The following is a 24680-nucleotide window of genomic DNA, read 5'->3' on the forward strand; positions in this document are numbered from 1 at the left end:
GGTATGTTGAGGATGAGGTGTGCTGAGGAGTTCTGTATGCGTTGGAGTCTCTTCTGGAGCTTGACTGTGGTCCCTGATAGGGGGCGTTGCCGTAGTCCAGTCTGCTGCAGAAGAGGGCCTGTGTGACCGTCCTTCTGGTTCCGGTGGGAAACCATCTGTAGACCTTGTGGAGGGTGTTGAAGCACGAGGAGAAGACGGCGTTGACTTGCTGGCTCATAAAGAGCAATGAGTCCAGGATGATCCCCAGGTTGCGTGCGTGGTCAGTGGGTGCGGCTCCCAGGGTGGCTGGCCACCAAAAGTGATCCCAGGCAGAGGGAGTGGATAAAAAGCTCACTTGTCCACTATACATGCCTTTATTTATTTTTAACTCGATTTGTGGATCCTCTGTGGATTTGCGAATCCATAGGGAATCTATAGATTAATGGTACAGATATTTCTCAAATGTAACCTATTCATGTACAGACCAGAACGCTTTTAAAACATTATTTCTTAAAAACTACTGAACAGATACACATAAAACCAAGAAAAGATACTTCCTTGAATAAGGTTCTACTGACACTTCCTTGAATAAAGTTCTACTTTATTGTAATTTTTGGAACCTTCCTGTTTTTGTGGCCCCCGCTTGACAGATCTATTCAAAATCTGCCTTGAAGAACCCAAGGTTTAACTTTTTTACTGTTTTTTGTGCTGATCTTAATGGTGCCAAAGTTATTAGCAAAACAAAAAAGCCTTTTCAATTACAAGTCTGATCCAACCAAAAACACATGCCCTACCGCCACCTATGTAACATTCATGTGTACACACATATGTTCTAAAGTTAAGTGAAAAAACAGTTGCTTACCTTCAGCAATTATCTTTCTAGCGAATTATCTACCAGCAGATTCCTCAACTCATGAGTCTCTACCAAATCACAGAATGGATCTGGAAATAATGTTAACAGATCTCTTACACAGGTAGGTAGTGCCATGGCTCCTCGTCAGCTAAGAAACCTCCCTAGATGGGATGTCACAGGGCCAAATATGGTGATACTGGGTGAATTAATGCCAGCTCTTGGCATCCCACCCACCAAACAAAAGGTGGCAGAGAAAAACTTAAGTGAAACAAACCCCTATCCCCTACCATGCTATCAGCCTCTTCTCAAAAAGGGGTGGTGGTCAGGTTTTTGAGTAATTTGCTGGTAGAGACAGTACATACCATAAAGATTGCTATCAAGGGTAAGTAAGTTTTACTTCTGAAGGATCGTTCTATCTAAATATTCCTCAACTTGCGTATCAATATCAAAGGAGTACCCACTGGAGTAGGGTACTAGGATAGAAACAGACAAAAGGTCTGAATTACATCAGCAACTTAAACCAGCCAAAACCATGTATTGGTAGACAGAAGTGAAGTCTGACACAATTAGAAATCTAATAGAGAGGCTTCCTTCCAATACCAGCTGCTTTTAAACAGAACGGAAAGTGAGCTCCCAAGAACACACTCCTTGCTCCCTGGGATGTAGCTGACAATTATAACAAATTAAACCTAACATACAATAGGGACACCTCCAGAAAAAGACATCCAATACTGCACAATATTAGTGCAGAATCATCAGACAGATGTAAATGAGAAGGTGAAGCCTAGTAAGAAGACTCTGACCCACCTCAAGAACTCTCAAAGTTGTGACTGAGCTTATTTAGATGTCTTTAATAAAAAGATTTAAAAAATATTTTAAAACGCTCAAAGAAGAAAGGTTCCCTCCAAAACCAAGAAAAGCATGATGATTGTGAACACACATCCTAGCCCACCAACCACCATATAAGCCTGCCTGTTCATCCTCTAAAATATCTTCTCAGGAAAAGCCAGCTACTAAGAATGGGAAAGAAAATGCCACTGTTTATGCATCTCTAGACATGCTCACCTCCAGCTCTGAAAATATGGAAACCATAAAGAAACAATTCATGAAAAGTCTGTCTGGGCGGTCCAAGGGAAACTGCTCTGAGCACAGAGTCAACCTTGCTATGGTTGACATAATAAGCTCTTTAAGCAGGGCCATCATGAATCACATAAGCAAAATAGATAGACAAGATTAGGAAGAAGCTGAACCACAATCTACGCCATCTCCAAAACAGGATGTGAAACCTCTTCCATACCACACTGCATGAAGACAAAAGTGGAGGCACATCATCAACCCTGTGAGCCATAGATAATCTTTCTACAAGACTATCAGACACAGGTATAGAATGAAAACGATCAGGGTCATAAGGAGGTAACAACGCACAACCCAGCAGCTGACCGCTTAAGTGGAGGATGGTCAATTTCAAATAAACTTAACAAACTACATCTGTGCCTCATTAAAGGGCAGCAATGACTAAAAATATGTAGTGCGTGTCGGACACATTTCCATCAATAAGTTGGTTTTAAACTCTATTGTAGGTTGAGGAAAATTCAAGACGGCCTACGTTTTACATAGAGTATAAATAAAGCAAGAAAAGTCGTATGAAAGAAAATCTTGGGCCCTTCCTTTCATAGTCAACCCTAGACTCAGAATCCTAGCCACAGGTACCAAGAAAGGCATGCAGAAGTCTTCATGTAACTTTGAAGAAGAGCAAGCAGAAAACACTTCTGTGAAATCCTGCACGATTTTGCACATCTTACCCGAAGTCATAATGGAACAAGCATTTACAATGCAACGGTCTCGCCTTCGAAAAAGTTAGAGCTATTGGCATTGTAAATGACAAATTTTTTATTTATGTGTTGGTTTTGAAAACAGATAAATAAATGGCATTGTCATTTACAATCCCAATAGCTTCATCTCTCGCAAATACGAGACCTATTGCATTTGCACCCACACCCACACACAGAGCCACACACGCAGAGCCACACACACACACAGAGCCACACACACACACACACAGAGCGACACACACACACACAGCCACACACACAGAGCCACACAAACAAAGCCACACACACACACAGAGCCACACACACACACAGAGCCACACACAGAGCCACATACACACACAGAGCCACACACAGAGCCACACACACACACAGAGCCACACACACACAGAGTAACACACAGAGCCACACACACACAGAGCCACACACACACAGAGGCACACACACACTGAGAGGCACACACACACACACACAGAGGCACATACACACAGAGCCACACACACAGTCACACACACACAGAACCACACACACACAGAACCACACACACACAGAGCCCCACACACACAGAGCCCCACACACACAGAGCCCCACACACACAGAGCCCCACACACACAGAGCCCCACACACACAGAGCCCCACACACACAGAGCCCCACACACACAGAGCCCCACACACACAGAGCCCCACACACAGAGGCCCACACATACACAGAGCCACACACACACAGAGCCACACACAGAGCCACGCACACACACACAGAGCCACGCACACACACACAGAGCCACACACACACAGAGCCACACACACAGAGCCACACACACACACACACACAGAGGCGCACACACACACACACACACACACAGAGGCGCACACACACACACACAGAGCCACACACACAGAGCCACACACACACACACACACACACATATGGAGCCACACACACCTGCTTGCTGCCTACAGAGCCAGCCAGTGTGCCAAATGCTGATAAGCCTGGTGATACCAGTGGGGGAGGGCACCTCACCGCATCTCAATGGCAGCCCCAATCGAGGAAAACCGGTGCCAGGTCTTTGCTGTAAACTGAAGAGTGCAAGCGAGCCAGTGACACCGGAGCCAACTTGCTGCATCCCACACACACTGACCTCAGCCAGGGTACTCTGCAGAAACTGAGGGGGTACCCTACCAATGGTAGTCCCTCCTAAGGGAGCCATGCTGTTTACATGCCACGCAGACTGTCCTCGGCCCAGGTCTTTCTGTAAACTGAAGGGGGCGAGGGAGCCAGTCTCACCGGAGCCAGCGCACTGTACCCCAGGGCTTTAAGTGGGATGAACCCACTGGCAGATTGACCAGTTGAGTACATTTACGTTTCTTTTGGGGAAGCAGGCCCCCTGGCAAAAAAGGCTTGTCTGGCTTTCTGCCCCTCCCTTGGTTTCGCATCACAGAACACTCCCTGCCCCACACTTCAGCTGAAGCATTCCAACCCGTGCAATTAATCTTGTCTTTTCACAAAATTTAGTATTACTAATTTTCTAAAACTGGGTACGTCCTGACTCTCGGATCCCCCTCTCCACACTCCTCACCCGCACCACGAGGTGCAAACAGCCAGAAGAAGAAAAATGCAGACTAAAGAAGCTGCAAGCAAGCAGGTCACGGTAGAGAGCAGGCTAAACAAACTGTAGTCAGCAAGCAGGTCGGGTCAAAGAGCATGCTAGTTAGGGTAGCTAATTAGACCACAGAGGTGACGGGATGGGGCACATGCTGCAAGAGAGTGTTCTGGGAAGGAAGTGGAATGGCACAAGCTGCGGAGCTGCTGAAGGGTAGGTAGGGTGCAGGCAGAACTGACATTTAGGCTGGGTAGGGTACTTGGCAGGATGCACGTTGCATGGCAAGCAATTGGCGTGCACACCCAGGAGGCAGGGGTCAGGACACAGTGGATACCAGGCCCTAGTAAGGAAACAGGATGCAGGGCAGATGTCTGGGCGGCTTGGTTGGAGGCAAACAAGAGGAGCAGTGTGGCTGCAGGTAGGCAGAGGCTGCAGGGAACTGGTGGCTGGTTGGCAGTTGAGAAGTGTGGCTAAAAGGCTGTCTAAGGTGCCAACGGCCCCGTGCAGGTAATGAAATAGGCCACCGGACAGCTGGCTGGGTAATAAAGATACAACTACAATCATGGTTCCGCGGGCGCTAGGGCCCTGAGTCTCGGTGCCACTGCACTTGCTACACCATCGACACCTATGCACGATAGGTTGTTAGCACGCTACCAAAGCTCCATGGAGGCTTGCATGGTATATTTTGTGCATGGTAGTTATCAGACGGCAGGGCCGGTGGCGGCTCGCCCGCAGCCCTCTGACCTGCATTGTAGAAGCGGTCCAGCACGCCGGTCTCCCAGAAGTCCAGCTTGCCGGAGGGCCGCATCTCAAGGCAGACGCCGGCCCCCTCGCATGCCTCCTGCAGGCTCTCCAGCGCGGCGCCCTCCCAGGCCTGCACGCCGGGGCTGGCCTCTTTCACCACGTACACCACGAAGGTGCTGCTGGACCCGGGCTTGGACCGCAGCGGGCCGGGTACACCGTCGCCTGCCCGCCGCCCTCCTCCACCTCGTGCCAGAGGTTGTCAGCCGCCGGGGTCTGCAGGGGGGCGCCCCGAGGCGGCCACTCCTGCGGCGGAATGCCGGGCAGCAGGGAGGTGGGCACGGAGAAGGTGATGCCCTTGCTGCTGTCGCTCATGTTGGCGCTGGGTCAGTCCCCCCTCTTGCCTGAGGCGCTGCCTTGGGTCCTACCGGAGGGGAGTGCTGAGCTGCATGCCCGCAGGGGGCACGGGTGCCCGGTGGAGTCAAACTCCTGCAGGGTCCCCCGCTTCTGCAATCAAGAAAGTCTCCCCAACACCTCCGGCCGCTGGTGCGTCACTCAGCTGCAACCTGTGGCAGGAGCCTCGCGCCCAGCACCGTCCCTGAGAGCCTCCACCGCCACAGCCTTCGAAGACATGTGCACGCAAAAAAGAAGCAGTCGAAGAAGCAGTCTAATATAGATGCACTCCCCCTGTCCGGCCGCCGTGCACGGGCCTCTGCGAAATGCCCTCTCTGTGTGCAGTTCAAGATCAAGCGAGGGCACTCCAGCAGGAGAGGCACATGTGGAGGTGCGCAGCCAGAAGAGGTTTAGGGCTGTGTTTACTTCCCTTCCTCGCGGTTGCCTGCAGCGGCCGACTGGAAATCTGTTGTGAAACGTGCTGCGTGTGGCTGCTGCACAAACTGTAACCCGAGAGCTGCCCGCTCTCCTCCTTCTCCCTGTTAATAGAAATAGCATACATGGCGGTAGTAAGATGCGCCGCATGCTGTTTGTGTTAACAGTGGGAACAGGTACGAACCTATAGTTACGTTTCAGGAGGCATTACACGGCCATGAATCTCGGACCACGCCATGCACACCACCATGTTTCTCCGAGTTCCAGCAGAAATGGATCGGAGAAACGCCCCGTCTTTTTCAGATTGAGGGGCGTGTTTTTCTTTCTCTACTCTTCCCATTGGCTGGAATGTAAAATTCCAGCCAATGGGAAGAGGAGAGAAAGAAACAAAAAAACACAACCATCAATCCGAAAAAGACGGGGCTTAAATAGAAAGACAAACCTCTTCTCCAATGGCTGGCCTCCGTTTAGGAAGCCAGCCAATGGAGAAGAGGGGCGCGTTTAAGCCCCATTATCTAGAAACATAAAATCTCGCCAGCGAGACTGCGCAAGCGCAGCCTACGCAGGCCGAGACCTAAAAGCAGAGGACTCTAAACAGAGTGCAGTGTGTCCAGGACTCTGGGGTCAAGAATGTAATGCGTGAGGAGAAACAGCAACAGGATCAGGGCCAAACCTTTAATCTGCCATGACACCCAACACCTTATAGGTCGGGGTTTAGGCCCTGTGCTGTTCTAGCCACTGCGCTATTATCGTGGGTGATGATAAAACATGTTGACCCCTGGATGGTGCTAAACAGCTGATCAAAGCCGATCGACATCTGGGAAGAGGTAACTGGCAGAACGGCATTAAATGGGCTTGGAAACTCCATAGTGCCCAAACGTACACTAGAGGGAGCTGGTGGGGGCAAGAGCCTAGTAGTACAGCCTGGGTGGACTTGAGAGGGGGCAGCATGAGAATCCATAACAACTACGAAGTAGAACTGACCAGCACCAGGCATGGTGCAGACACCAAGTCATGCACTAGCACCTTCATTAACCAAGGAAGGGTCAGTAGGCAGCCTCTGCACAGCTAGGCAGGAACAGAGTCTAAAGAGTTCATCGAGGTTGGAGTTGAAGGGGAACCTCAAACCAATGACCTGCCCTCAGATCAAGCACAACATCGGACAGCAGGAACACCTCTTAACCGGATAGGTGTAAAGGGGTCGAGGGAAAAAAGACCAAAACAAAGAGGACAAGTCCAGGGTGAGATTTGGAGCAACAGCACAGAAACAGGCTCCTCTGTCCATTTGAGAAAACATCTTCCATTCACCAGAGACAAAGACATGAAACAACAGGGACCAGAGTGGCCCAGAATACCAGAGGTAAACATCAGGAGAGGAGACCACTAAGGAGCCAGCAACAGGACCTCTTGTACTGCAAAATCTTGTAAACTAAAATAAATCTGAGAACAGCACACCAACTATCGGAATGTGCAGCAATAGTTAATGTACATTTACCTATATATATATATATAATGACAATACTATGGTAGCCGATATCCTTGCTGATCAATATTTTTGGCCTTGATATTCTAGCCTACACCCAAACACATAGGGAGGCACATGTCATTTCACTCCCCTCACGCCCCACTGCCCCCAACTTGGGTCAACTTACCCTCACATGTGCTAAACAAACACACAAACACATAAGCCTACTTGGTTCAACTTACCTTCATGTGCTAATCACACATGGACACACCTAAACGTTAGGGCAGAAGTAAGCAGCCCCAGTCATCACAGGCTATGTGCATTAACCAAGGAAGGGTCAGTAGGCAGCCTCACAAGCATCATCTGCAGGTAACATGGCCTGTATATTAGGACTAAAAAACACCAGCATCCACCAATTCTTAAGCACGTCAGATTGGACATATGGATGGTAGTCATTCAGGTTGATTGGTGATCCTACAGTAGAGAACACTGCTGATAATCACAGTACTCAACATAATTAACCACCTGTCCAGGGATACATGATAAGTCTTGAAAGCAGAAAAACATACTGGCTAGCACAGTCAGAAATGGTGAAGTTAGAGGTAGAATTTTTAGAACAATGTATGTATGTGGGAATCACACTCGCGTTTTTTTACTTAGAGCGACTATTTTGATATGTGTGCTATGTCAGATTGACGCCGGCTAGCGTTGAAATACAATTGAAAGTGGCCTAGCCCCAAATGGCTGCTAGGACTCTAGCATGCAACAACAAGAAGTGGTATTCCTTTATAACATATTTAATCATGTATACTAGGAATTCAAGCAGTGGACATTCAATAATCTTTCATTTTACATTTTCAAATTCATTTCGATTTATTTCAAACATTATGCATGATACATTTAATGTATCATGCATAATGTTTGAAACAAATCGAAACAAATCAAAATGATTTTGAAAATGTAAAATGAAAGATTATTGAATGTCCACTGCTTGAATTCCTAGTATACATGATTAAATATGTTATAAAGGAATACCACTACTTGTTGTTGCATGCCAGAATCCTAGCAGCCATTTGGGGCTAGGCCACTTTCAAATGAAGTTGGAGGTAGGGCAGCAAAGGGTTATGGTACCAGCTACTTCCAACCCTCCAATGAGACAGAGGTTTTACCCAGATTTGATCATCCAACGAAGATGCTTAGGAATATCATGGGATTTGTTATGGCATGCTGCATCAGAAAGAACTTTATAGCTCGCTGTTTTTCTAAGTGCCCATCAGTATCCTATGGAAGATCTACTAAAGACCCTCAGAAGGGACAAGGGCCAGGAAACTCCGGGTACATAGCAGGAGTACCCACTGCATGTCCACCTCTATCATACTTGAAATGGTCATAAGCACATTTATATGTAAAGGGGGAAGCGGGGGTGGGGGATGGCGCGGACAGATGTTTAGCGATTCTGTTGGTTTGACCTGCTCTGGAAAAAGTGAAGCTCTGTGATGAGTTCTATCTTGTTTCACTGCGTTAAGGTCTTCTACACTGCAAAAGGCTACTGGTAGAAAGTATGCTGCACATGACTTAATCAGTCCCAATTTTTTTTTTAAATGAGGTTAGCCAATTTGCTAATGTTACAAAACAAAAAAAGCATGTCATTACTATAGTCAAGGTAAATACAATGACATGGGCTTCAGGAAATAACCAAATAAATTACACATGAATTTTATGCTACATGTCACATTAAAAAAAAAGGACCTACCTGATTTCGGTCATGGGACATCAGCGATATCCGTAGGCTTTTCATGCAGACACTTCGGTCCAAAAGATCGACAGCTTTATCTAGGTCATCTTGAGTCTTTAATGGAATGGATAACTGCAATTTGCAAAGAAAGAAACAGACCAATAGGTCAAGCAATTAAAAAATAGAGCACCAAAACAAAAGAGAAATTCAAACATAGTAAAAGGCTACACCACTGGTACAATACTCACTCCGTGTGTTTCCAGGTCTTATGTCTTTCACTTTTTCTGTAAGTGGTCTACAAAAATGATAGCCATAAAATGTAGAAAAGTGAAGTTAAAAATGAATAAGTTAAAGCTCTTTCAGATGGATGCCCTATCTAACTGCTGATTCTTCACCTTTGGAATATCCGAAAGCGTCAGACTGGAGGTGTTGTGTGGCTCTGCCTAGGCTTCGCACTGCCCTAGAAATGGCAGAACAGAGCCGCATATAAACACCAACCACGCGCGCTGATGTTAGTATCTTGACTCTTTATCTTGACTCTTTATCTTTCCCTGTCCAGTGCTTTAAATGGGACGGTACTCACCGGTACTGAGTACCGGCACTTCCAAATTGTTCCACCTTGAGTACCGGAACTTCTCCTTGGCAAGGGAGAGTACCGGTACTCTGGGGCAGCAGTCATGGGCGTCCGCAGGGCCGGAGCGCCTCTCCTTGCCCCCCTGCGCACGCCTATGTAACAAATGCCTCCCGAAGGGAGGCCTGACGCCGGGGCTCATCCTCAGGCAGGACATCATCCAACCGTCCGCCTTAATTTTGAGCACTGCAGGAAACAGCACTGTTCCCCTGCAAAAAGCCTCAGGCCACCTCGCACTCCCCTGTGCACAAAAGCAGCCCCACCCCGTCCATTATCATTCTGTATGGGGCTGATTGCCACATACAGAATGACAATGGGTCAGTCTGGGCTGACACAGCATGTGGTGGTCTCCTCCAGCCTTAGTCCATGGCAGGGCATTCTGTGACCTTGAAGTGCAAAAACGTCCATTCTGCTGCTAGGTGAGAATCCAGTTAACCAAAGGAAGGTGGTGAAACAAGTTCAAAGTAAAGGATTATAGTTATAGTATAGCAGCCATGGTTGCTGCTTTTTATTTTACGCAACTAACAACCATAGCGAAAGCCAATAGTTCTGGCTTGTTGTAGGAATAAATGTTGTATTATGTATATAGATGCAATGACAGAAGCAACAAAAATACCAGTCGGACGGCACATTATATTAAGCACAGATTTTTAGCTTATGTGTTTTAAGTCAAGCATTTTATTACATCAAACACCCTTTTGGAGTGAACCCCCTAGTTTTTACATCCCACTTAAAGCTCTGGAAACAACACCATGTCACAGTCATCCCACGTCAAGGCACTGTGCATCATGCATGACTCATGCCTTCCACTTTTTCAGATTGCCTATGTGAAGGGGCATAGTGAACCCTGCTCCATCCCACCCCTTGCTTTAGGAACTACAGCGAGGGTGGAATTCTCGATAGGTCTCATAATTAATGTGAAAAGGTGAGTGAGTAAGTAAGGGATGGGTGGATGGATGGATGGCTGGATAGATGAGTGAAATGATTGATGGATGGATGAGTGAAAGGGTGGATGACGGGCGAGTGAATGGGTGGATGGATGAGTGAAATGGTTGATGGATTGATGAATTGCTAAGTAAAAGGGTGGATTGATGAATTGATAAGTGAAAGGGTGAATGGATGGACGGACGGATGAGTGAAAGGGTGGATGTAAGGCTGGATGAGTGAGTGAAAGGGCGGGCAGATGGACAAAAGGATGGATCGATGAGTGAAGGAGTGAAAGGGTGGATGGATGAGTGAAAGGATGGATGAATGATAGGCTTAATGGATGGATTCATGAGTGGATGAGTAGATGGATGGAAGGATGGATGGATGGCTAAGTGAAAGGGGAAATGAAAAAGGAAGGAAGATGGGTAAATGGATGACTGAACGGGTGAATGGCTGGATGGATGAGTTAATGGATGGATGGGTGGAAGAGTGTATGGATGAGTGTATGGATGGATAGGGTGAAAGGATGGACGATGGATGAGTAAAGGGTAGATTGAGGGATAGATAAGTGAAATGATGAATGGAAGGAAACGTGATGGATAGGTTGGTAAATGGAAGAATATAGACATTGTTGGGCACACAGATGGAAGGACAGAATGAATGGTGAAAGACTGAATGATGGATGAAAGTATGATTACACATTGTAATCCTCATTATCTTAAGCCACATTTCCTATACATTGACTTTCTCATTTATATGAGTGTTTGTCTGTTTATAATATGTGTGTGTGTTGTAACGCACTCCAAAATTCTGCCCCACATACTTGGGATGAGTAGCACTATAGAAGAAATTAAAAACACATGAGAGAGGGTCTATGTGAAGATGAGGGGCGCCACTGGAGGTTGGTATCAAGGCCAGACTGGCCGGACTGGGCATCAGGTGTTTTCTGTGGGAGCTGGAAAGGTGGTGGCGGTTTTGTTACCACAAAAAGACCTGCACATTTGCTTAAAGCTGCGCGTATACTGACTAACCATGAAGTGCATAATTGTCTCAACCTAATATAAACTTATTTTCACTTGTACTTTAGTGGTTGTCTATTTACTTACTTATATACTATTGCGCAACCTTCTCTGATGTGTCTGTAAACCTTACCTTTTGTCCTGAATTTTGACCCGCTGTCCTGAATTTTTGTCCCAAATTTTGACCCTTTGTCCTAACTTTTTACATTCACTGTCCTGAATTTGCACCCATGCCAGTTTGTCACCCTAGACATCACAGCGACCCCTCCAGGTGCCGGTGGTTGGAGGAGGGGGGCGTGGGAGGGGGGGGGGGGTGGTGATCCTCGGCATTCAAATGCAACCAGTGGGCTACCAATGACAGAGGCGACAAGTGCAGGCGCCCTGCAACCCACTCATCCCCACCACATGAAGGAAGAAAAGAACCTGATCAACTTGTCGACCCAACTTCCAGGAAAAAACTTTCAGACGCCATGGAAAGGTAGCAGCATTTGCTTTCTGCGAGTCTGTCAAATTAGATTTGTACAATAAACCCATTTGAAAAGGAAACTGCATTAAATGTCTGCCCCATCACGGTCACCACTCTGCATCTTCAATCCCTGGTTCACCTCTCTTATAAACCTCACGTCAACTCGTCTCCCTCAAATTTCAGGAGGGGGGGGGGGCTAATTCATCCAGCCAAAGCCATGGTCAGAGTGGAGATGCAGGGGCTCTAAGTAGGGGTGAAAACACAACAAAGCCTCATTACCAAGTAAATGGTCTTTTAACGACCTGTCTTAAGTACTTGGGTGCGGCTGTGTGAGTGTGCTGTGTCGGTAAGCTGTCTCAGACAGGCACACACATTCTTATAACATTCACACCCCTCAGAATGACAAATCACCACTTCCAGCTGCCTCCTCATGGGGTGGGAGTGGGAAGATGTGCACAGCAGGGGGAAAGGGATGGCCAGTGCAGGTGACACTTTTCTTTTGTGTAGGAATTTCTGCTGGCATCATAGCCCAGGGTTTGCTGTCTGTGCACTTGTATAGATGTGTATTCCATACAAGTGCACAGACAGCAAAACCTGGGCTATGACACCAGCAGGAATTACTTCACAAAGGAAAAGCGTCACCTGCACTTTCATCCCTTTCTCCCTGCTGTCTGTGCACTTGTATGGAATACACATTCACGGCGCTGCTCACCAGATAAAAGGTGAACAGGGCCATGGATCTGTCTCTTTTTGCATCCAAGGGCACCGACGAAGAAGCAGAGGAGGCCCAGGCAAGGAGAATCCAGGAGACATTTGACCCACACCTATCTAGAAAGTGAGACCTTTGGGAGGGGCTGGATGCCAGGACGGCAGTGCTGCTGATTAGCCCAACTTCACTGAATAGTATCAGAAGAGCAGGCAGCAGTTTTTAAGTAAGTTCCACAAACTTTAATGCATTCTACAGCATCACCAGAATTACCTACTGGCTGGATATCTAGGTTACGGTGTTTTAGACGTACATGCATGGAAACGTCAAGGAGGACAGTCCCCTCCGAATATGCAAATGTAGTGTAAGCTTGTAGGGGCATATTTACAAGCCCCTTGGGCCACTTTAGCGTCACTTTTCCCATGTTACAAGTGACACAAAAGTGGCGCAAGGGGCTTGTAAATCTGCCCCGTAGCGTTCAGCATTGGGATGCCAGTGGGGTAATTTTAGGGTTTAGGGTGGGTATGGGATTTGGGGTGGCAGTGATAAGTTTAGTGTTCAAGGTGGGTATAAGTTTTGGGGTGCCAGGGGTAATTTTAGGGTTCAGGGCGGGTATGGATTTTGGGGTGCCAGGGGAAATGTAAGGGTTCAGGGAGGATATGGGTTTTGGGGTGCCAGGGGTAACGTTAGGGTACAGGGCGAGAATGAGTTTTTGGGGGGCAGGGGTAATTTTAGGGTTCAGGGTGGGTATGGGTTTTGGGATAGCAGGGGGTAAATTAAGAGTTCAGGGTGGGTATGGGTTTTGGGATACCAGGGGGAACATTTTAGAGTTCAGGGTGGGTATGGGTTTTGGGTTGCAAGGGGTGACATTTTAGGGTTCAGGACAGGTATGGGTTTTGGGGTGCCAAGGGCACAATTTTAGGGGTCAGGGCGGTTATGGGGCGCCAGGGGGCTAATTTCAGGGATCATGGAATGTATGAGTTTTAAGGGGCCAGGGGGTAATATTAGGGTTCATAAGGGTGCTCTAGTTGTTGTCCAGCTTCAAATGCAGAATTCACCACTTTTTTTCTCAGCTTAGCCTGAGCATTACCCGATACCGATTGTCTGCCATTTTAGCCCCGCCCCTATTGATTAACATTAGCCACGCCCCTTTGTTTGCCAGGTTAGCCCCCCCCTGGAAAAATTTCTGCGGATGCCCATGGGCCAGCAGCCGGGCTTATATTACGAACGGAACGTGTAGCAACTTTGCTTGGACAGAATTTGCAGTTCCTAATGAGACTGGCTAGCTATCAGGCGCGCATCCCCCATAGAGCTCAAAGGGCTTCAGCCGCCCCCCCACCTCGTGTGTGTCAGCCCGGGCTGAGACAGCTTCCCGGGCACACACAGCTACACCCGAATACTTAACAGGTCCATAAAAGACCACTTACGTGCTAAGGAGGCTTTGTTGTGTTTTCACCCCTTTTAGAGCCCCTGCATCTCCATTCTGCATATTACTGGAAGAATCAGCCATCCCCCTCCCTCCCCCGCCCCCTCCGAAATTTGGCACTGGTTGAGCCTCTGCTGCAAAGGAGCCGTTAATGTGTGCATTGACAGACACTTCTAGATGGCGACCAGTGTCAATAAGGCCCTAGTTGAAACAAAACCTGCTGAGATGTTCTATTTACATAGCTTCTCTCAATCTTATGCTTCGCCGCCTAGAAATCCTAGAGATTACAGCACAGAACCTCGAGGTGAAACTGCCGTCCTGTAGTAGTTTGGCAATCATGGGAAAAGCAATTTGAAAACATTTGCTAGTGAAACAAAATAATATCTCAAGTAAGAAAACAATTTACTTACCTGTAACTACAGTTATCCAGTATTGGTATCTTTCATAGATTCACATGCCTGAATCATTCCCTGTCGCCGAGTCGGGAGTCCCACGGTAAAAATATATATAAAAGCAGTGCCTTAGAATAAGTTTGTAGTAGGCTGACAAGACAGTAGGCCCAAAAGAGCTCAAAAACAGCTCCAACCAATCAGATGCCAGCACCCTCTAGAACCTTCTCAGCAAAGGCAGTTCTCCTCAGAGAATCTATGACAAAATATTGACTACAAACATATATCTACCTACCAAAATATCGGAACAAAAATATCGATTACATTAATATCGAGATCCTATCTCTAATAAGGTAAGTACAAAAATATCGAAAAAATAATATCGATGTCAAAATATCGTTTTTTAAAAAATATCTTTTTTTTTAATTAAAAAACATGGAATATTAACAATATAATACTTATAAATGTAATAAACATACTTAAAAATATATTATAATGTTTAAACGTAATAAATAATGTAATAAAAACTAATAATAATAAAGATATAATACATAGTATATACTTCATTAATAATACCTCTAATAAATTGTTTTAATAACTTATAAATAAATGAAAATATAATAAATTACAAATAAATTTATATACATCAAATAATAATATAAATAACAATTAATAAAAATGTAAAACAAAAAAAATGTAATACATTTTGGATTGCGTACGGGTAAAAATTACTATTCCCACTCCAGAGAGAGCAATAGTAGGTAAAGTGTTGGATAGCGTAGGGGTAACAATTACTATTCCAACTCCAGAGAGTGCAACAGTAGATAAATTGTTGGATAGCGTAAGGGTAACAATTACTATTCCCACTCCAGAGAGTGCAACAGTAGTGAAAGTGTTGGATAGCGTAGGGGTAACAATTACTATTCCCACTCCAGAGAATGCAACAGTAGGGAAAGTGTTGGATAGCGTAGGGGTAACAATTACTAGTCCAACTCCAGAGAGTGCAACAGTAGGGAAAGTGTTGGATAGCGTAGGGGTAAAAATAGCATACTTATAAATAAATGTTTTTTTAAAAATAATAAAAAAACATAACTATTAAATAAATATAAACCATTTACAAATACCGATACATAATTATTAAAATCATGATTAGCAAAATATATTTACCTAAAAGAATTAATAGAAAATACCATTTAATATTATTTAATTACCAATTAATAATTAATTAACAATTATATAATTAACAAAACAATTAATTAAAAAACATTTTTACTTAATACATTTAAATGACTTCCCACCCGATTCCCCTATAAACCCACAACCCGCTACAGAACATAATTATCAATTAATCAATTAATTAAAATTAATTACCAAATAATTAAAATTACCAATTAAAATTAATTTATAATTCCTACTAATTATTAATTAATTTAACATAATTAAATTACTTCCAACCCTATTCCCCTACAAACCCACAACCCGGTACAGAACATAATTATCAATTAATCAAATAATTAAAATTACCAATTAATTAAAAACAATTACCAATTAATTAAAATTAATTTATAATTCCTACTAATTAATAAATAATTTAACATAATTAAATTACTTCCCACCCTATTCCCCTATAAACCCCAAACCCGCTACAGTACTAAAATACAAAATTACATAAAAATAAATTTAAAACATAATAAATACATAATATACACAAAAATAATTTTAAAAAATCAATATTAGTAACCGAAATTATTAACATCGATATTACTAACATCGATATTTAACACTTCGATATTACTAATATCGATATTAAATCTATCAATATTACTTACCTTCTATATTATGTCCCTTCGAAATTTAAACTTCGATATTATTGTATATCGATATTTAAATATCGATATTTTTTGTCTGCATACCCTCCTCAGATTGTCCTCGCACAAGTGAGAAGTAGATTCAGTCAGATAGTCAGTCAGATAATTTATATAGCGTGCTACATACCCTGAGGGTCTCATGGCGCTTGACGAAGGGTGGAGACTTACTTGTCGAATATCCAGGTTTTAAGTTGCTTTCTGAATGCTAGGTGGTTTTGAGTGAGGCGAAGGTGAATGGGAAGTGAGTTCCAGGTTTTAGCCGCCAGGTAGGAGAAGGATCTTCTTCCCATGGTGGTTTTGTTGATGCGAGGAACAGCAGCAAGGGCTTGGTTGGAAGAGCGTAGCTGGCGGGAGGGGGTGTAGAAGGAAAGTTGCGTGTTGAGGCATTCGGGTCCAAGTTCGTAAAGTGCTTTGTGTGCGTGGGTGAGGAGGCGGAAAGTTATCCTCTTATTGACGGGGAGCCAGTGGAGGTTTTTCAGGTGACCAGAAATGTGGTCTTTACGCGGGATGTCTAGTATGAGTCTGGCTGATGCGTTCTGGATGCGTTGGAGTTTTTTCTGAAGTTTTGCGGTGGTACCGGCGTATAGGGTGTTTCCGTAGTCCAGGCGGCTTGTAACCAGTGCGTGGGTGACCGTTTTTCTAGTTTCGGTGGGGATCCAGCGAAATGTTTTTCTGAGCATGCGAAGAATGTTGAAGCAAGATGATGAAACGGCGTTGACTTGTCTGGTCATCGAGAGTGAGGAGTCCAGGATGACGCCCAGGTTCCGTGCGTGGTCCGTCGGGATGGGTGCTTTTCCAAGGGCCTCTGGCCACCAAGAGTCGTCCCAGGCGGAGGGGGAGGTACCTAAGATAAGGACTTCTGTTTTATCTGAATTCAGTTTCAGACGGCTGTGCTTCATCCACTCGGCTACTTCTTTCATTCCTTCATGTAGGTTGATTTTGGTGCTGTTAGGGTCATTGGTGAGTGAGAGGATCAGTTGAGTGTCATCAGCGTAGGAGATGATGTTGAGGTTGTGTTGGCGTGCGATGGTCGTAAGGGGGCTCATGTATACGTTGAAGAGAGTGGGGCTAAGAGAGGATCCTTGTGGCACGCCGCAAATGACTTCGGTGGCTTCTGACTTGAACGGTGGGAGGCGGACTCTCTGAGTTCTTCCGGCAAGGAACGAGGTGATCCATTCCAGTGCTTTTCCTTGGATTCCGATGTTTCTGAGGCGTTGTAACAGGGTGCTATGACAGAATATGTCGAAGGCTGCGGAGAGGTCGAGGAGGATGAGGGCGACTGTGTCTCCATTGTCCAGTAGAGTTCGAATGTCGTCTGTTGCTGCGATGAGTGCGGTCTCAGTGCTGTGTTTGGCTCGGAAGCCGGACTGTGAGGAGTCGAGGGATTTGTTGGTTTCGAGGAAGGCGGCGAGCTGGTTGTTGACAGCTTTCTCATTGACTTTGGCCGGGAATGGAAGGAGCGAGATGGGGCGGTAGTTTTTGAGTTCGGTGGGGTCAGTTGTGGGTTTTTTCAGAAGGGCGCTGAGTTCGGTGTGTTTCCAGCTTTCCGGGAAGGTGGCGGAGTTGAGGGAGCAGTTGATGACGTCCCGGAGGTGTGGTGCTATGATGGAGTCTGCTTTGTTGAAGATGTGGTGAGGGCATGGGTCTGTGGGGGATCCTGAGTGGATGGAGTTCATCAGGCGGATGGTGTCCTCAGCGGAGATTGGGTTCCAGTTATTAAGGATGTTCAAGGGGGGTGAAGGTATGGTAGAAGGTTGGGTGGCTTGGTCTCCGGGTTGGTTGTCGAAGCTGTTGTGGATGTCTGCGATTTTGTCGTGGAGGAACGAAGCTAAGGAGTCGCAAAGGGTTTGAGAGGGAGTGATGTCGTTGGAGTTGGCAGTGGGGTTGGTAAACTCTTTGACGATGTTGAATAATTCCTTGCTGTTGTGGGCGTTGTTGTCTAGTCGGTCTTTGAATGCGGCTTTCTTGGCAGTCCGGATCAGTTGGTGGTGTATGCGTACCCACCCTCCTCCTCATCAGAGAACTGTCCTGCCGGGGAGGAGGGTGGGTGCATGTGAATCTATGAAAGATACCAATACTGGATAACTGTCGTTACAGGTAAGTAACTTGTTCTCTTATCCAGTATTGGGGTCTCTTTCATAGATTCACATGCCTGATTCAAAATAGCAAGCAGTAAGCCCAATAATGTCGTTTGCGGAAGGTGGGAGACAAAGAGTAAATCTACATATCCCCCACACATCCGGAAGGGTATAAAGCAGTAGACTATGTGAATACATAAAAATGCAGAAACCTTCTGAATGAAATAAATATAGTCAGCTAACATACTTCATATTAGGAAACATAATCTGACCACCAGAAACACTACAGTGCATATGATTATACTCATACATCATAAAATGCAATAAGAGAAACATTAAAATCTAATCTTAATGAAGGAGATGTTGCAGAAAAGCTTGTCCCACTGCTGCATCGTCCTGCGACACAGATTGTAAGCAGAAGTGCTTCGTGGATGTGTGGACATTTTTCCATGTCGCAGCACGACAAATGTTCTCCAGTGAGACTCCAGCAAATAAGGCTGTAGAAGCCGACATAGTTCTGGTGGAATGCGATTTCACCTTCCTGAGCAAAGGTTTGTTGGCTTTATCATGGCAAAACCGCATGACAGAAGATAACCATCTGGCTACCGTTGCTTTTGTAACGGCTCGTCCCATCGTGGCTTGACCATAAGCGATCAACAGCTGATTAGATTTTCTTATATCCTTAGTCCTTTGAAGGTAGAACTTCAAGCAACGTTTCACATCAAGAGAAGCAAAGCCTTTTCTGCCGGTGTAACTGGATCCGGGGGAAAAGTCTTTAGCTTTACTGGCTGGTTCAGGTGGAATTGAGACGGTACCTTTGGAATGAATTTTGGATTTGTTTGCAAAGTAACGTAATCCTTAGAGAAATGTAGAAAAGGTTCTGAAATTGCGAAAGCCTGGATTTCACTAACCCTCTGGGCTAAAGTGAGAGCTAACAAAAGCGCCACCTTCCAGGTTAAAAATTTTAGATCAGTCTTGTGAATTGGTTCAAAAGGTCTCCTCATCAATTGAGATAAAACTGTATTGAGATCCCACTCTGGAGGTGGAGGTCGAACTGGAGGAAAAGCCCGGAATAGCCCTTTTAGAAATTGTTTGATAAGTGACGAAGAACAGAGTGATGGCTTGTTAGAACTCTTTCTGAGTCTAGAAGTCGCAGCGAGATGGACTTTGATAGATGAGAATACTAGACCTGATTTAGCTAGTGATAGTAAATAGGGAAGAATATCATCTGGTGGGGCCTGAAGTGGATGTAGGTTATTTGTTTCGCACCAATGACAGAAGCGCTTCCATTTAAAGCGGTATGTTTTGATAGTACTTTGAGCGGGGGCTTTAGATAGAATATCTCTACAGTCCTGAGAAATTCTGAGATCTTTGAATTCTAAGAAGTCAGGAGCCATGCGTGCAAGTGCAGCTATTATGGATCCGGATGCAGAATCTGACCTCTCTCCCTTGTCAACATGGATAGTGTTGGATTGAGGCGAATCGGATGTTGTTGTGACAACAGAAGTAACACCTGGAACCAATACTGCCTCGGCCAGCGAGGAGCAATTAGGATGAGACTGCAATGTTCCCTCTTCATCTTTTGCAGAACCCTCGGGATTAATGGTATCGGGAGAAAAGCGTATGCATAAATCCCTGCCCATCGCATGGACAGAGCATTCCGTCTTGATCCCCGCTGAGGAAATCTGCTGGCATAATAAAGGCATTTGCTGTTCTGTTGCGTTGCAAACAGGTCTAGAGTTGGTGTGCCCCACATTTGGAAGATCCTGATCACCTGCAATTGCTCCAACTCCCATTCGTGGCAACCTGCGAGAGATCTGCTGAGGTTGTCGGCTAGGGAATTTTGAGTTCCTTTGAAATGCTCTGCTTTGCGGGTTATGCCATGCTTGATAACCCACTCCCACATCTCTTGAGCTTGCTGCGATAGGAAGAGAGACCTTGTCCCGCCTTGTTTGTTGATTGAATACATGCTGGTGGTATTGTCCGTAGGCACCAGCACAGAGGAGTTCTCAATTCTCTGAAGGAATGCTTGCAGAGAGAGTAAAATGGCCCTCAGTTCGAGACTGTTGATGTGTTTTTGCTGAGACCAACGACCCTGAATTTGAAGGTCTTGGAGGAGTCCTCCCCACCCCTCCATAGATGCATCCGTAGTCAGGACAAAGTCTGGGAAAGTGTCCAGGAACGTGAGACCCGGAGACAGATTGCTTCTTCTTGACCACCAGTGGAGAGCCTGTATCATTCGTGTGGTCACCTTTATGGAATCGTCGAATGAACCTCCGGCCTGCTGCCATTGTTTGTGCAGCTCTTCTTGCAGCGGTCTCATCTTGAGTCTTGCAAGTGGGACTAGACTGATCGCCGAAGAGCACATCCCCAGAAGAGAAGCGAATGTTCGGACAGAAACTGACTTTTTTCTTGAAATCAACCTTGCCAGGCTTTGTAATATGTTCTGGCGATCCTGAGTCAAGAACGCTTTGTATTGTTGGGTGTCTAGAGTTGCTCCCAGAAAGGTTAGAACTTGGAGGGGTTGCAACTGTGACTTGCTGGCGTTGAGAGTAAGTCCCAGATTTGAGAATAGATGGAGGCAACTTTTTACAGCTTGTCTCGTAGCCTGTTTTGATGGACCCTTGAGCAGCCAATCCTCGAGGTATGGAAAGACTTGTATTCCTTGAGACCTCAGTGTGGCTGAGCCTGGAGCTAGGCATTTTGTGAATATTCTTGGGGCTGATTTCAGCACGAATGGAAGCACCTTGAACTGAAAGCGGACGCCAGCCACAGTGAATCGTAGGTATTTGCGATGTTTGGGGTGTATAGGGATATGGAAGTAAGCTTTTTTCAGGTCCAGAGAAGCCATGAAGTCCCCTTCGTTGAGGCAGCTCTACACATCGGTCAACGTCACCATCCGAAAACTTGTTGAGTCTGCGCAAATCGAGAATCGGGCGCCACTCCCCCGATTTCTTCTTTATGATGAAGAATCAAGAGTAGAATCCTTTCCCTTTTTATGACACTGGAACTCTTTCTTTTGCATTCTTGCGGAACATCTTTAAGGCTTCTGTGAACAGTAAGTGAAAACAGGGGGGAGGGGTGTCCTTGGGCGGGGTCGTAGGTCGTTTCCTTAAGAACTCCAGAGTGTGTCCTCTTTGAACAAGGTCGAGGACCCACTGACCTGATGTGATGTTCTGCCATTGATGGAAAAAGGCTGAGATCTTCGCGCCCACAGGGAGGGGAGAAGGTTGGACTGGCGTGCGGCAAAGCTCATTGTCGTTTATTTGAGTTGCGGCCTTGATTGCTCGATCGCCGGCATCCGCCTTGACAAGAGAAATTGCTTGAAGATGATTGCCTGTACGACGATTGGTAATAAGGCTGTTTGTATTGAGACTGGTATTGTCTGTTTTGCTGATTGTGGTAATTTCCTCTCGAGGAAAAACCACGACCCTTAGATCCTCTGAAAGATCCTCTCTTATATTGCAGGGTACCCAGCGACTTAGCCGTGTCCGTGTCTGTTTTGATGGTCAATAAAGCGTCATCTATATGCTTACCAAAGAGTGATTTACCATCGTAAGCCATATCAAGAATCTTAGTCTGCACCTCCGGTCTAAAAGAGGTCGCTCAGAGCCATCCCTGGCGTCTGGAAACAGCAGCTCCTGCTAGCTGCCTAAAGTTAGTGTTTGCAATGTCTAAGCCGCAATCAAGCCGCAATCAATTATTTCTGATGCAGCCCGTTCTCCTTTGAGCACTATCCTTCGTGCTTCTTGCTGACGATCTTCAGGTATCAGCTCCAGAAATTCCGATAATCTGACCACATCTGGCGGTCATAACGTGCCTAAATTGCCAGAGAATTAGCTGCCTTGATGGACGACGCAGCATTGGTGGAGAACTTTTTTCCTATCAAGTCCAATCATCTGCCCTCTTTATCTGGTGTTGTAGATATTGGGGTAGACTGATTTATTGACCTCGGTTGTGCGGCCTGCGAAATTACAGAATCAGGGCGCGGGTGACCCAGCAGACAAGATGGAGCATCTGGTGTTGCCCGATATTTCTTCTCGATTCCAGGAAGGACTGCAGGAATAGAGGCAGGCGCCTTCATAATCTTAAAGCCTTCCTTCCAGATGAAATCTATAATCGGTATAGCCCTGGTGATTCTCCTATACCCTTCTTTAAAGTCGTGAAGAAAACTATCTGACTGCTCAATAGTGAACGGAAGTTCAAACCGCGTAGCAGCCCTTTGCATGATATTATGAAAGCCGCCAATATCCTCCGGTGGTGAGTCAGATGGTTGCAGTATAGGAGGCGAAGGCATGGGGATTACATATTCATCCCAAGGATCTCCAGTCACATCATCATGAGGCAATTCGCCTTCTTCTCTTCCATCATAGATAGATAGAGTAAGGGCGATAGATAGAAAGAGTGAGGGTGATAGATAGATAGAGTGAGGGTGATAGATAGATAGAGTGAGGGTGATAGATAGATAGAGTGAGGGTGATAGATAGATAGAGTGAGGGTGATAGATAGATAGAGTGAGGGCGATAGATAGATAGAGGGCGATAGAGTGAGGGCGATAGATAGATAGACAGATACAGTGAGGGCGATAGATAGAGTGAGGGAGATAGATAGATAGATAGATAGATAGATAGATAGATAGATAGATAGATAGATAGATAGATAGATAGATAGATAGATAGAGTGATGGCGATAGATAGATAGAAAGAGTGAGGGCGAAAGATAGATACAGTGAGGGAGATAGATAGATAGATAGATAGATAGATAGATAGATAGATAGATAGATAGATAGATAGATAGATAGATAGATAGATAGATAGAGTGATGGCGATAGGTTGAGTGCGATTGACCGATTGAGAGAGGGCGATAGATAGACAGATAGATAGATAGAGTGAGGGAGATAGATAGAGTGAGGGCGATAGATAGATAGATAGAGAGGGGCGATAGATAGATAGATAGATAGATAGATAGATAGATAGATAGATAGATAGATAGATAGATAGATAGATAGAGTGATGGCGATAGAGTGAGTGCGATAGACAGATAGAGTGAGGGCGATAGATAGATAGACAGATAGAGTGAGGGCGATAGACAGATAGACAGATAGAGTGCGGGCGATAGACGGATAGAGTGAGGGACATAGATAGAGTGAGGGCGATGGATAGATAGAGTGAGAGCGATAGATAGAAAGAGTGAGGAGATAGATAGATAGATAGATAGATAGATAGATAGATAGATAGATAGATAGATAGATAGATAGATAGATAGATAGATAGATAGATAGGTAAGTGTGAGGGCGATAGAGTGAGTGTGATAGATAGACCGATAGAGTGAGGGCGATAGATAGACAGATAGAGTGAACGGGATAGATAGAGTGAGGGCGATAGATAGATATAGATAGATAGATAGAGTGAAGGCCATAGATAGACAGATAGATAGAGTGAGTGCGGGCGATAGATAGATAGAGAGGGAGATAGATAGATAGATAAGTGTGAGGGCGATAGATAGAGTGAGGGCGCTAGATAGAGTGAGGGCGATAGATAGATATAGATAGATAGATAGATAGAGTGAGGGCGATGGATAGACAGATAGATAGAGTGAGGGCGATAAATAGATAGGCAGATAGAGTGAGGGCCATAAATAGATAGATAGAGTGAGGGCAATAGATAGATAGACAGATAGAGTGAGGGCGATAGATTAATAGATAGATAGATAGATAGATAGATAGATAGATAGAGTGATGGCGATAGATAGACAGACAGATAGATAGAGTGAGGGCGATAGATAGATAGGCAGATAGAGTGAGGGCCATAAATAGATAGATAGAGTGAGGGCGATAGATAGATAGACAGATAGATAGATAGATAGATAGATAGATAGATAGATAGATAGATAGATAGATAGATAGATAGAGTGAGGGCGATAGATAGATAGACAGATAGATAGACAGATAGAGTGAGGGCGATAGAGTGAGTGTGATAGATAGACTGATAGATAGAGTGAACGGGATAGATAGAGTGAGGGCGATAGATAGATATAGATAGATAGATAGATAGATAGATAGATAGATAGATAGATAGATAGATAGAGTGAGGGCGATAGATAGACATATAGATAGAGTGAGGGCGATAGATAGACAGAC

At 45.3% G+C, this 24680-nt stretch overlaps 1 protein-coding gene across 2 annotated transcripts in view; it reads right to left on the reverse strand.

Annotated features, from left to right (window-relative positions):
• The window catches only part of MAP3K3 (mitogen-activated protein kinase kinase kinase 3), a 1347292-nt gene that overhangs the window by 792597 nt on the left and 530015 nt on the right, over window positions 1-24680 (reverse strand). For both annotated transcript variants that reach the window (XM_086923814.1, XM_086923815.1), the window contains exon 5: window positions 9050-9163. In XM_086923814.1, the coding sequence (XP_086779940.1) occupies window positions 9050-9163 (114 nt within the window). The remainder of the gene's footprint in view (window positions 1-9049; window positions 9164-24680) is intronic.

This window comes from Lissotriton vulgaris, chromosome 5, assembly GCF_964263255.1.
Source record: "Lissotriton vulgaris chromosome 5, aLisVul1.2, whole genome shotgun sequence".
Lineage (NCBI taxonomy): Eukaryota > Metazoa > Chordata > Amphibia > Caudata > Salamandridae > Lissotriton > Lissotriton vulgaris.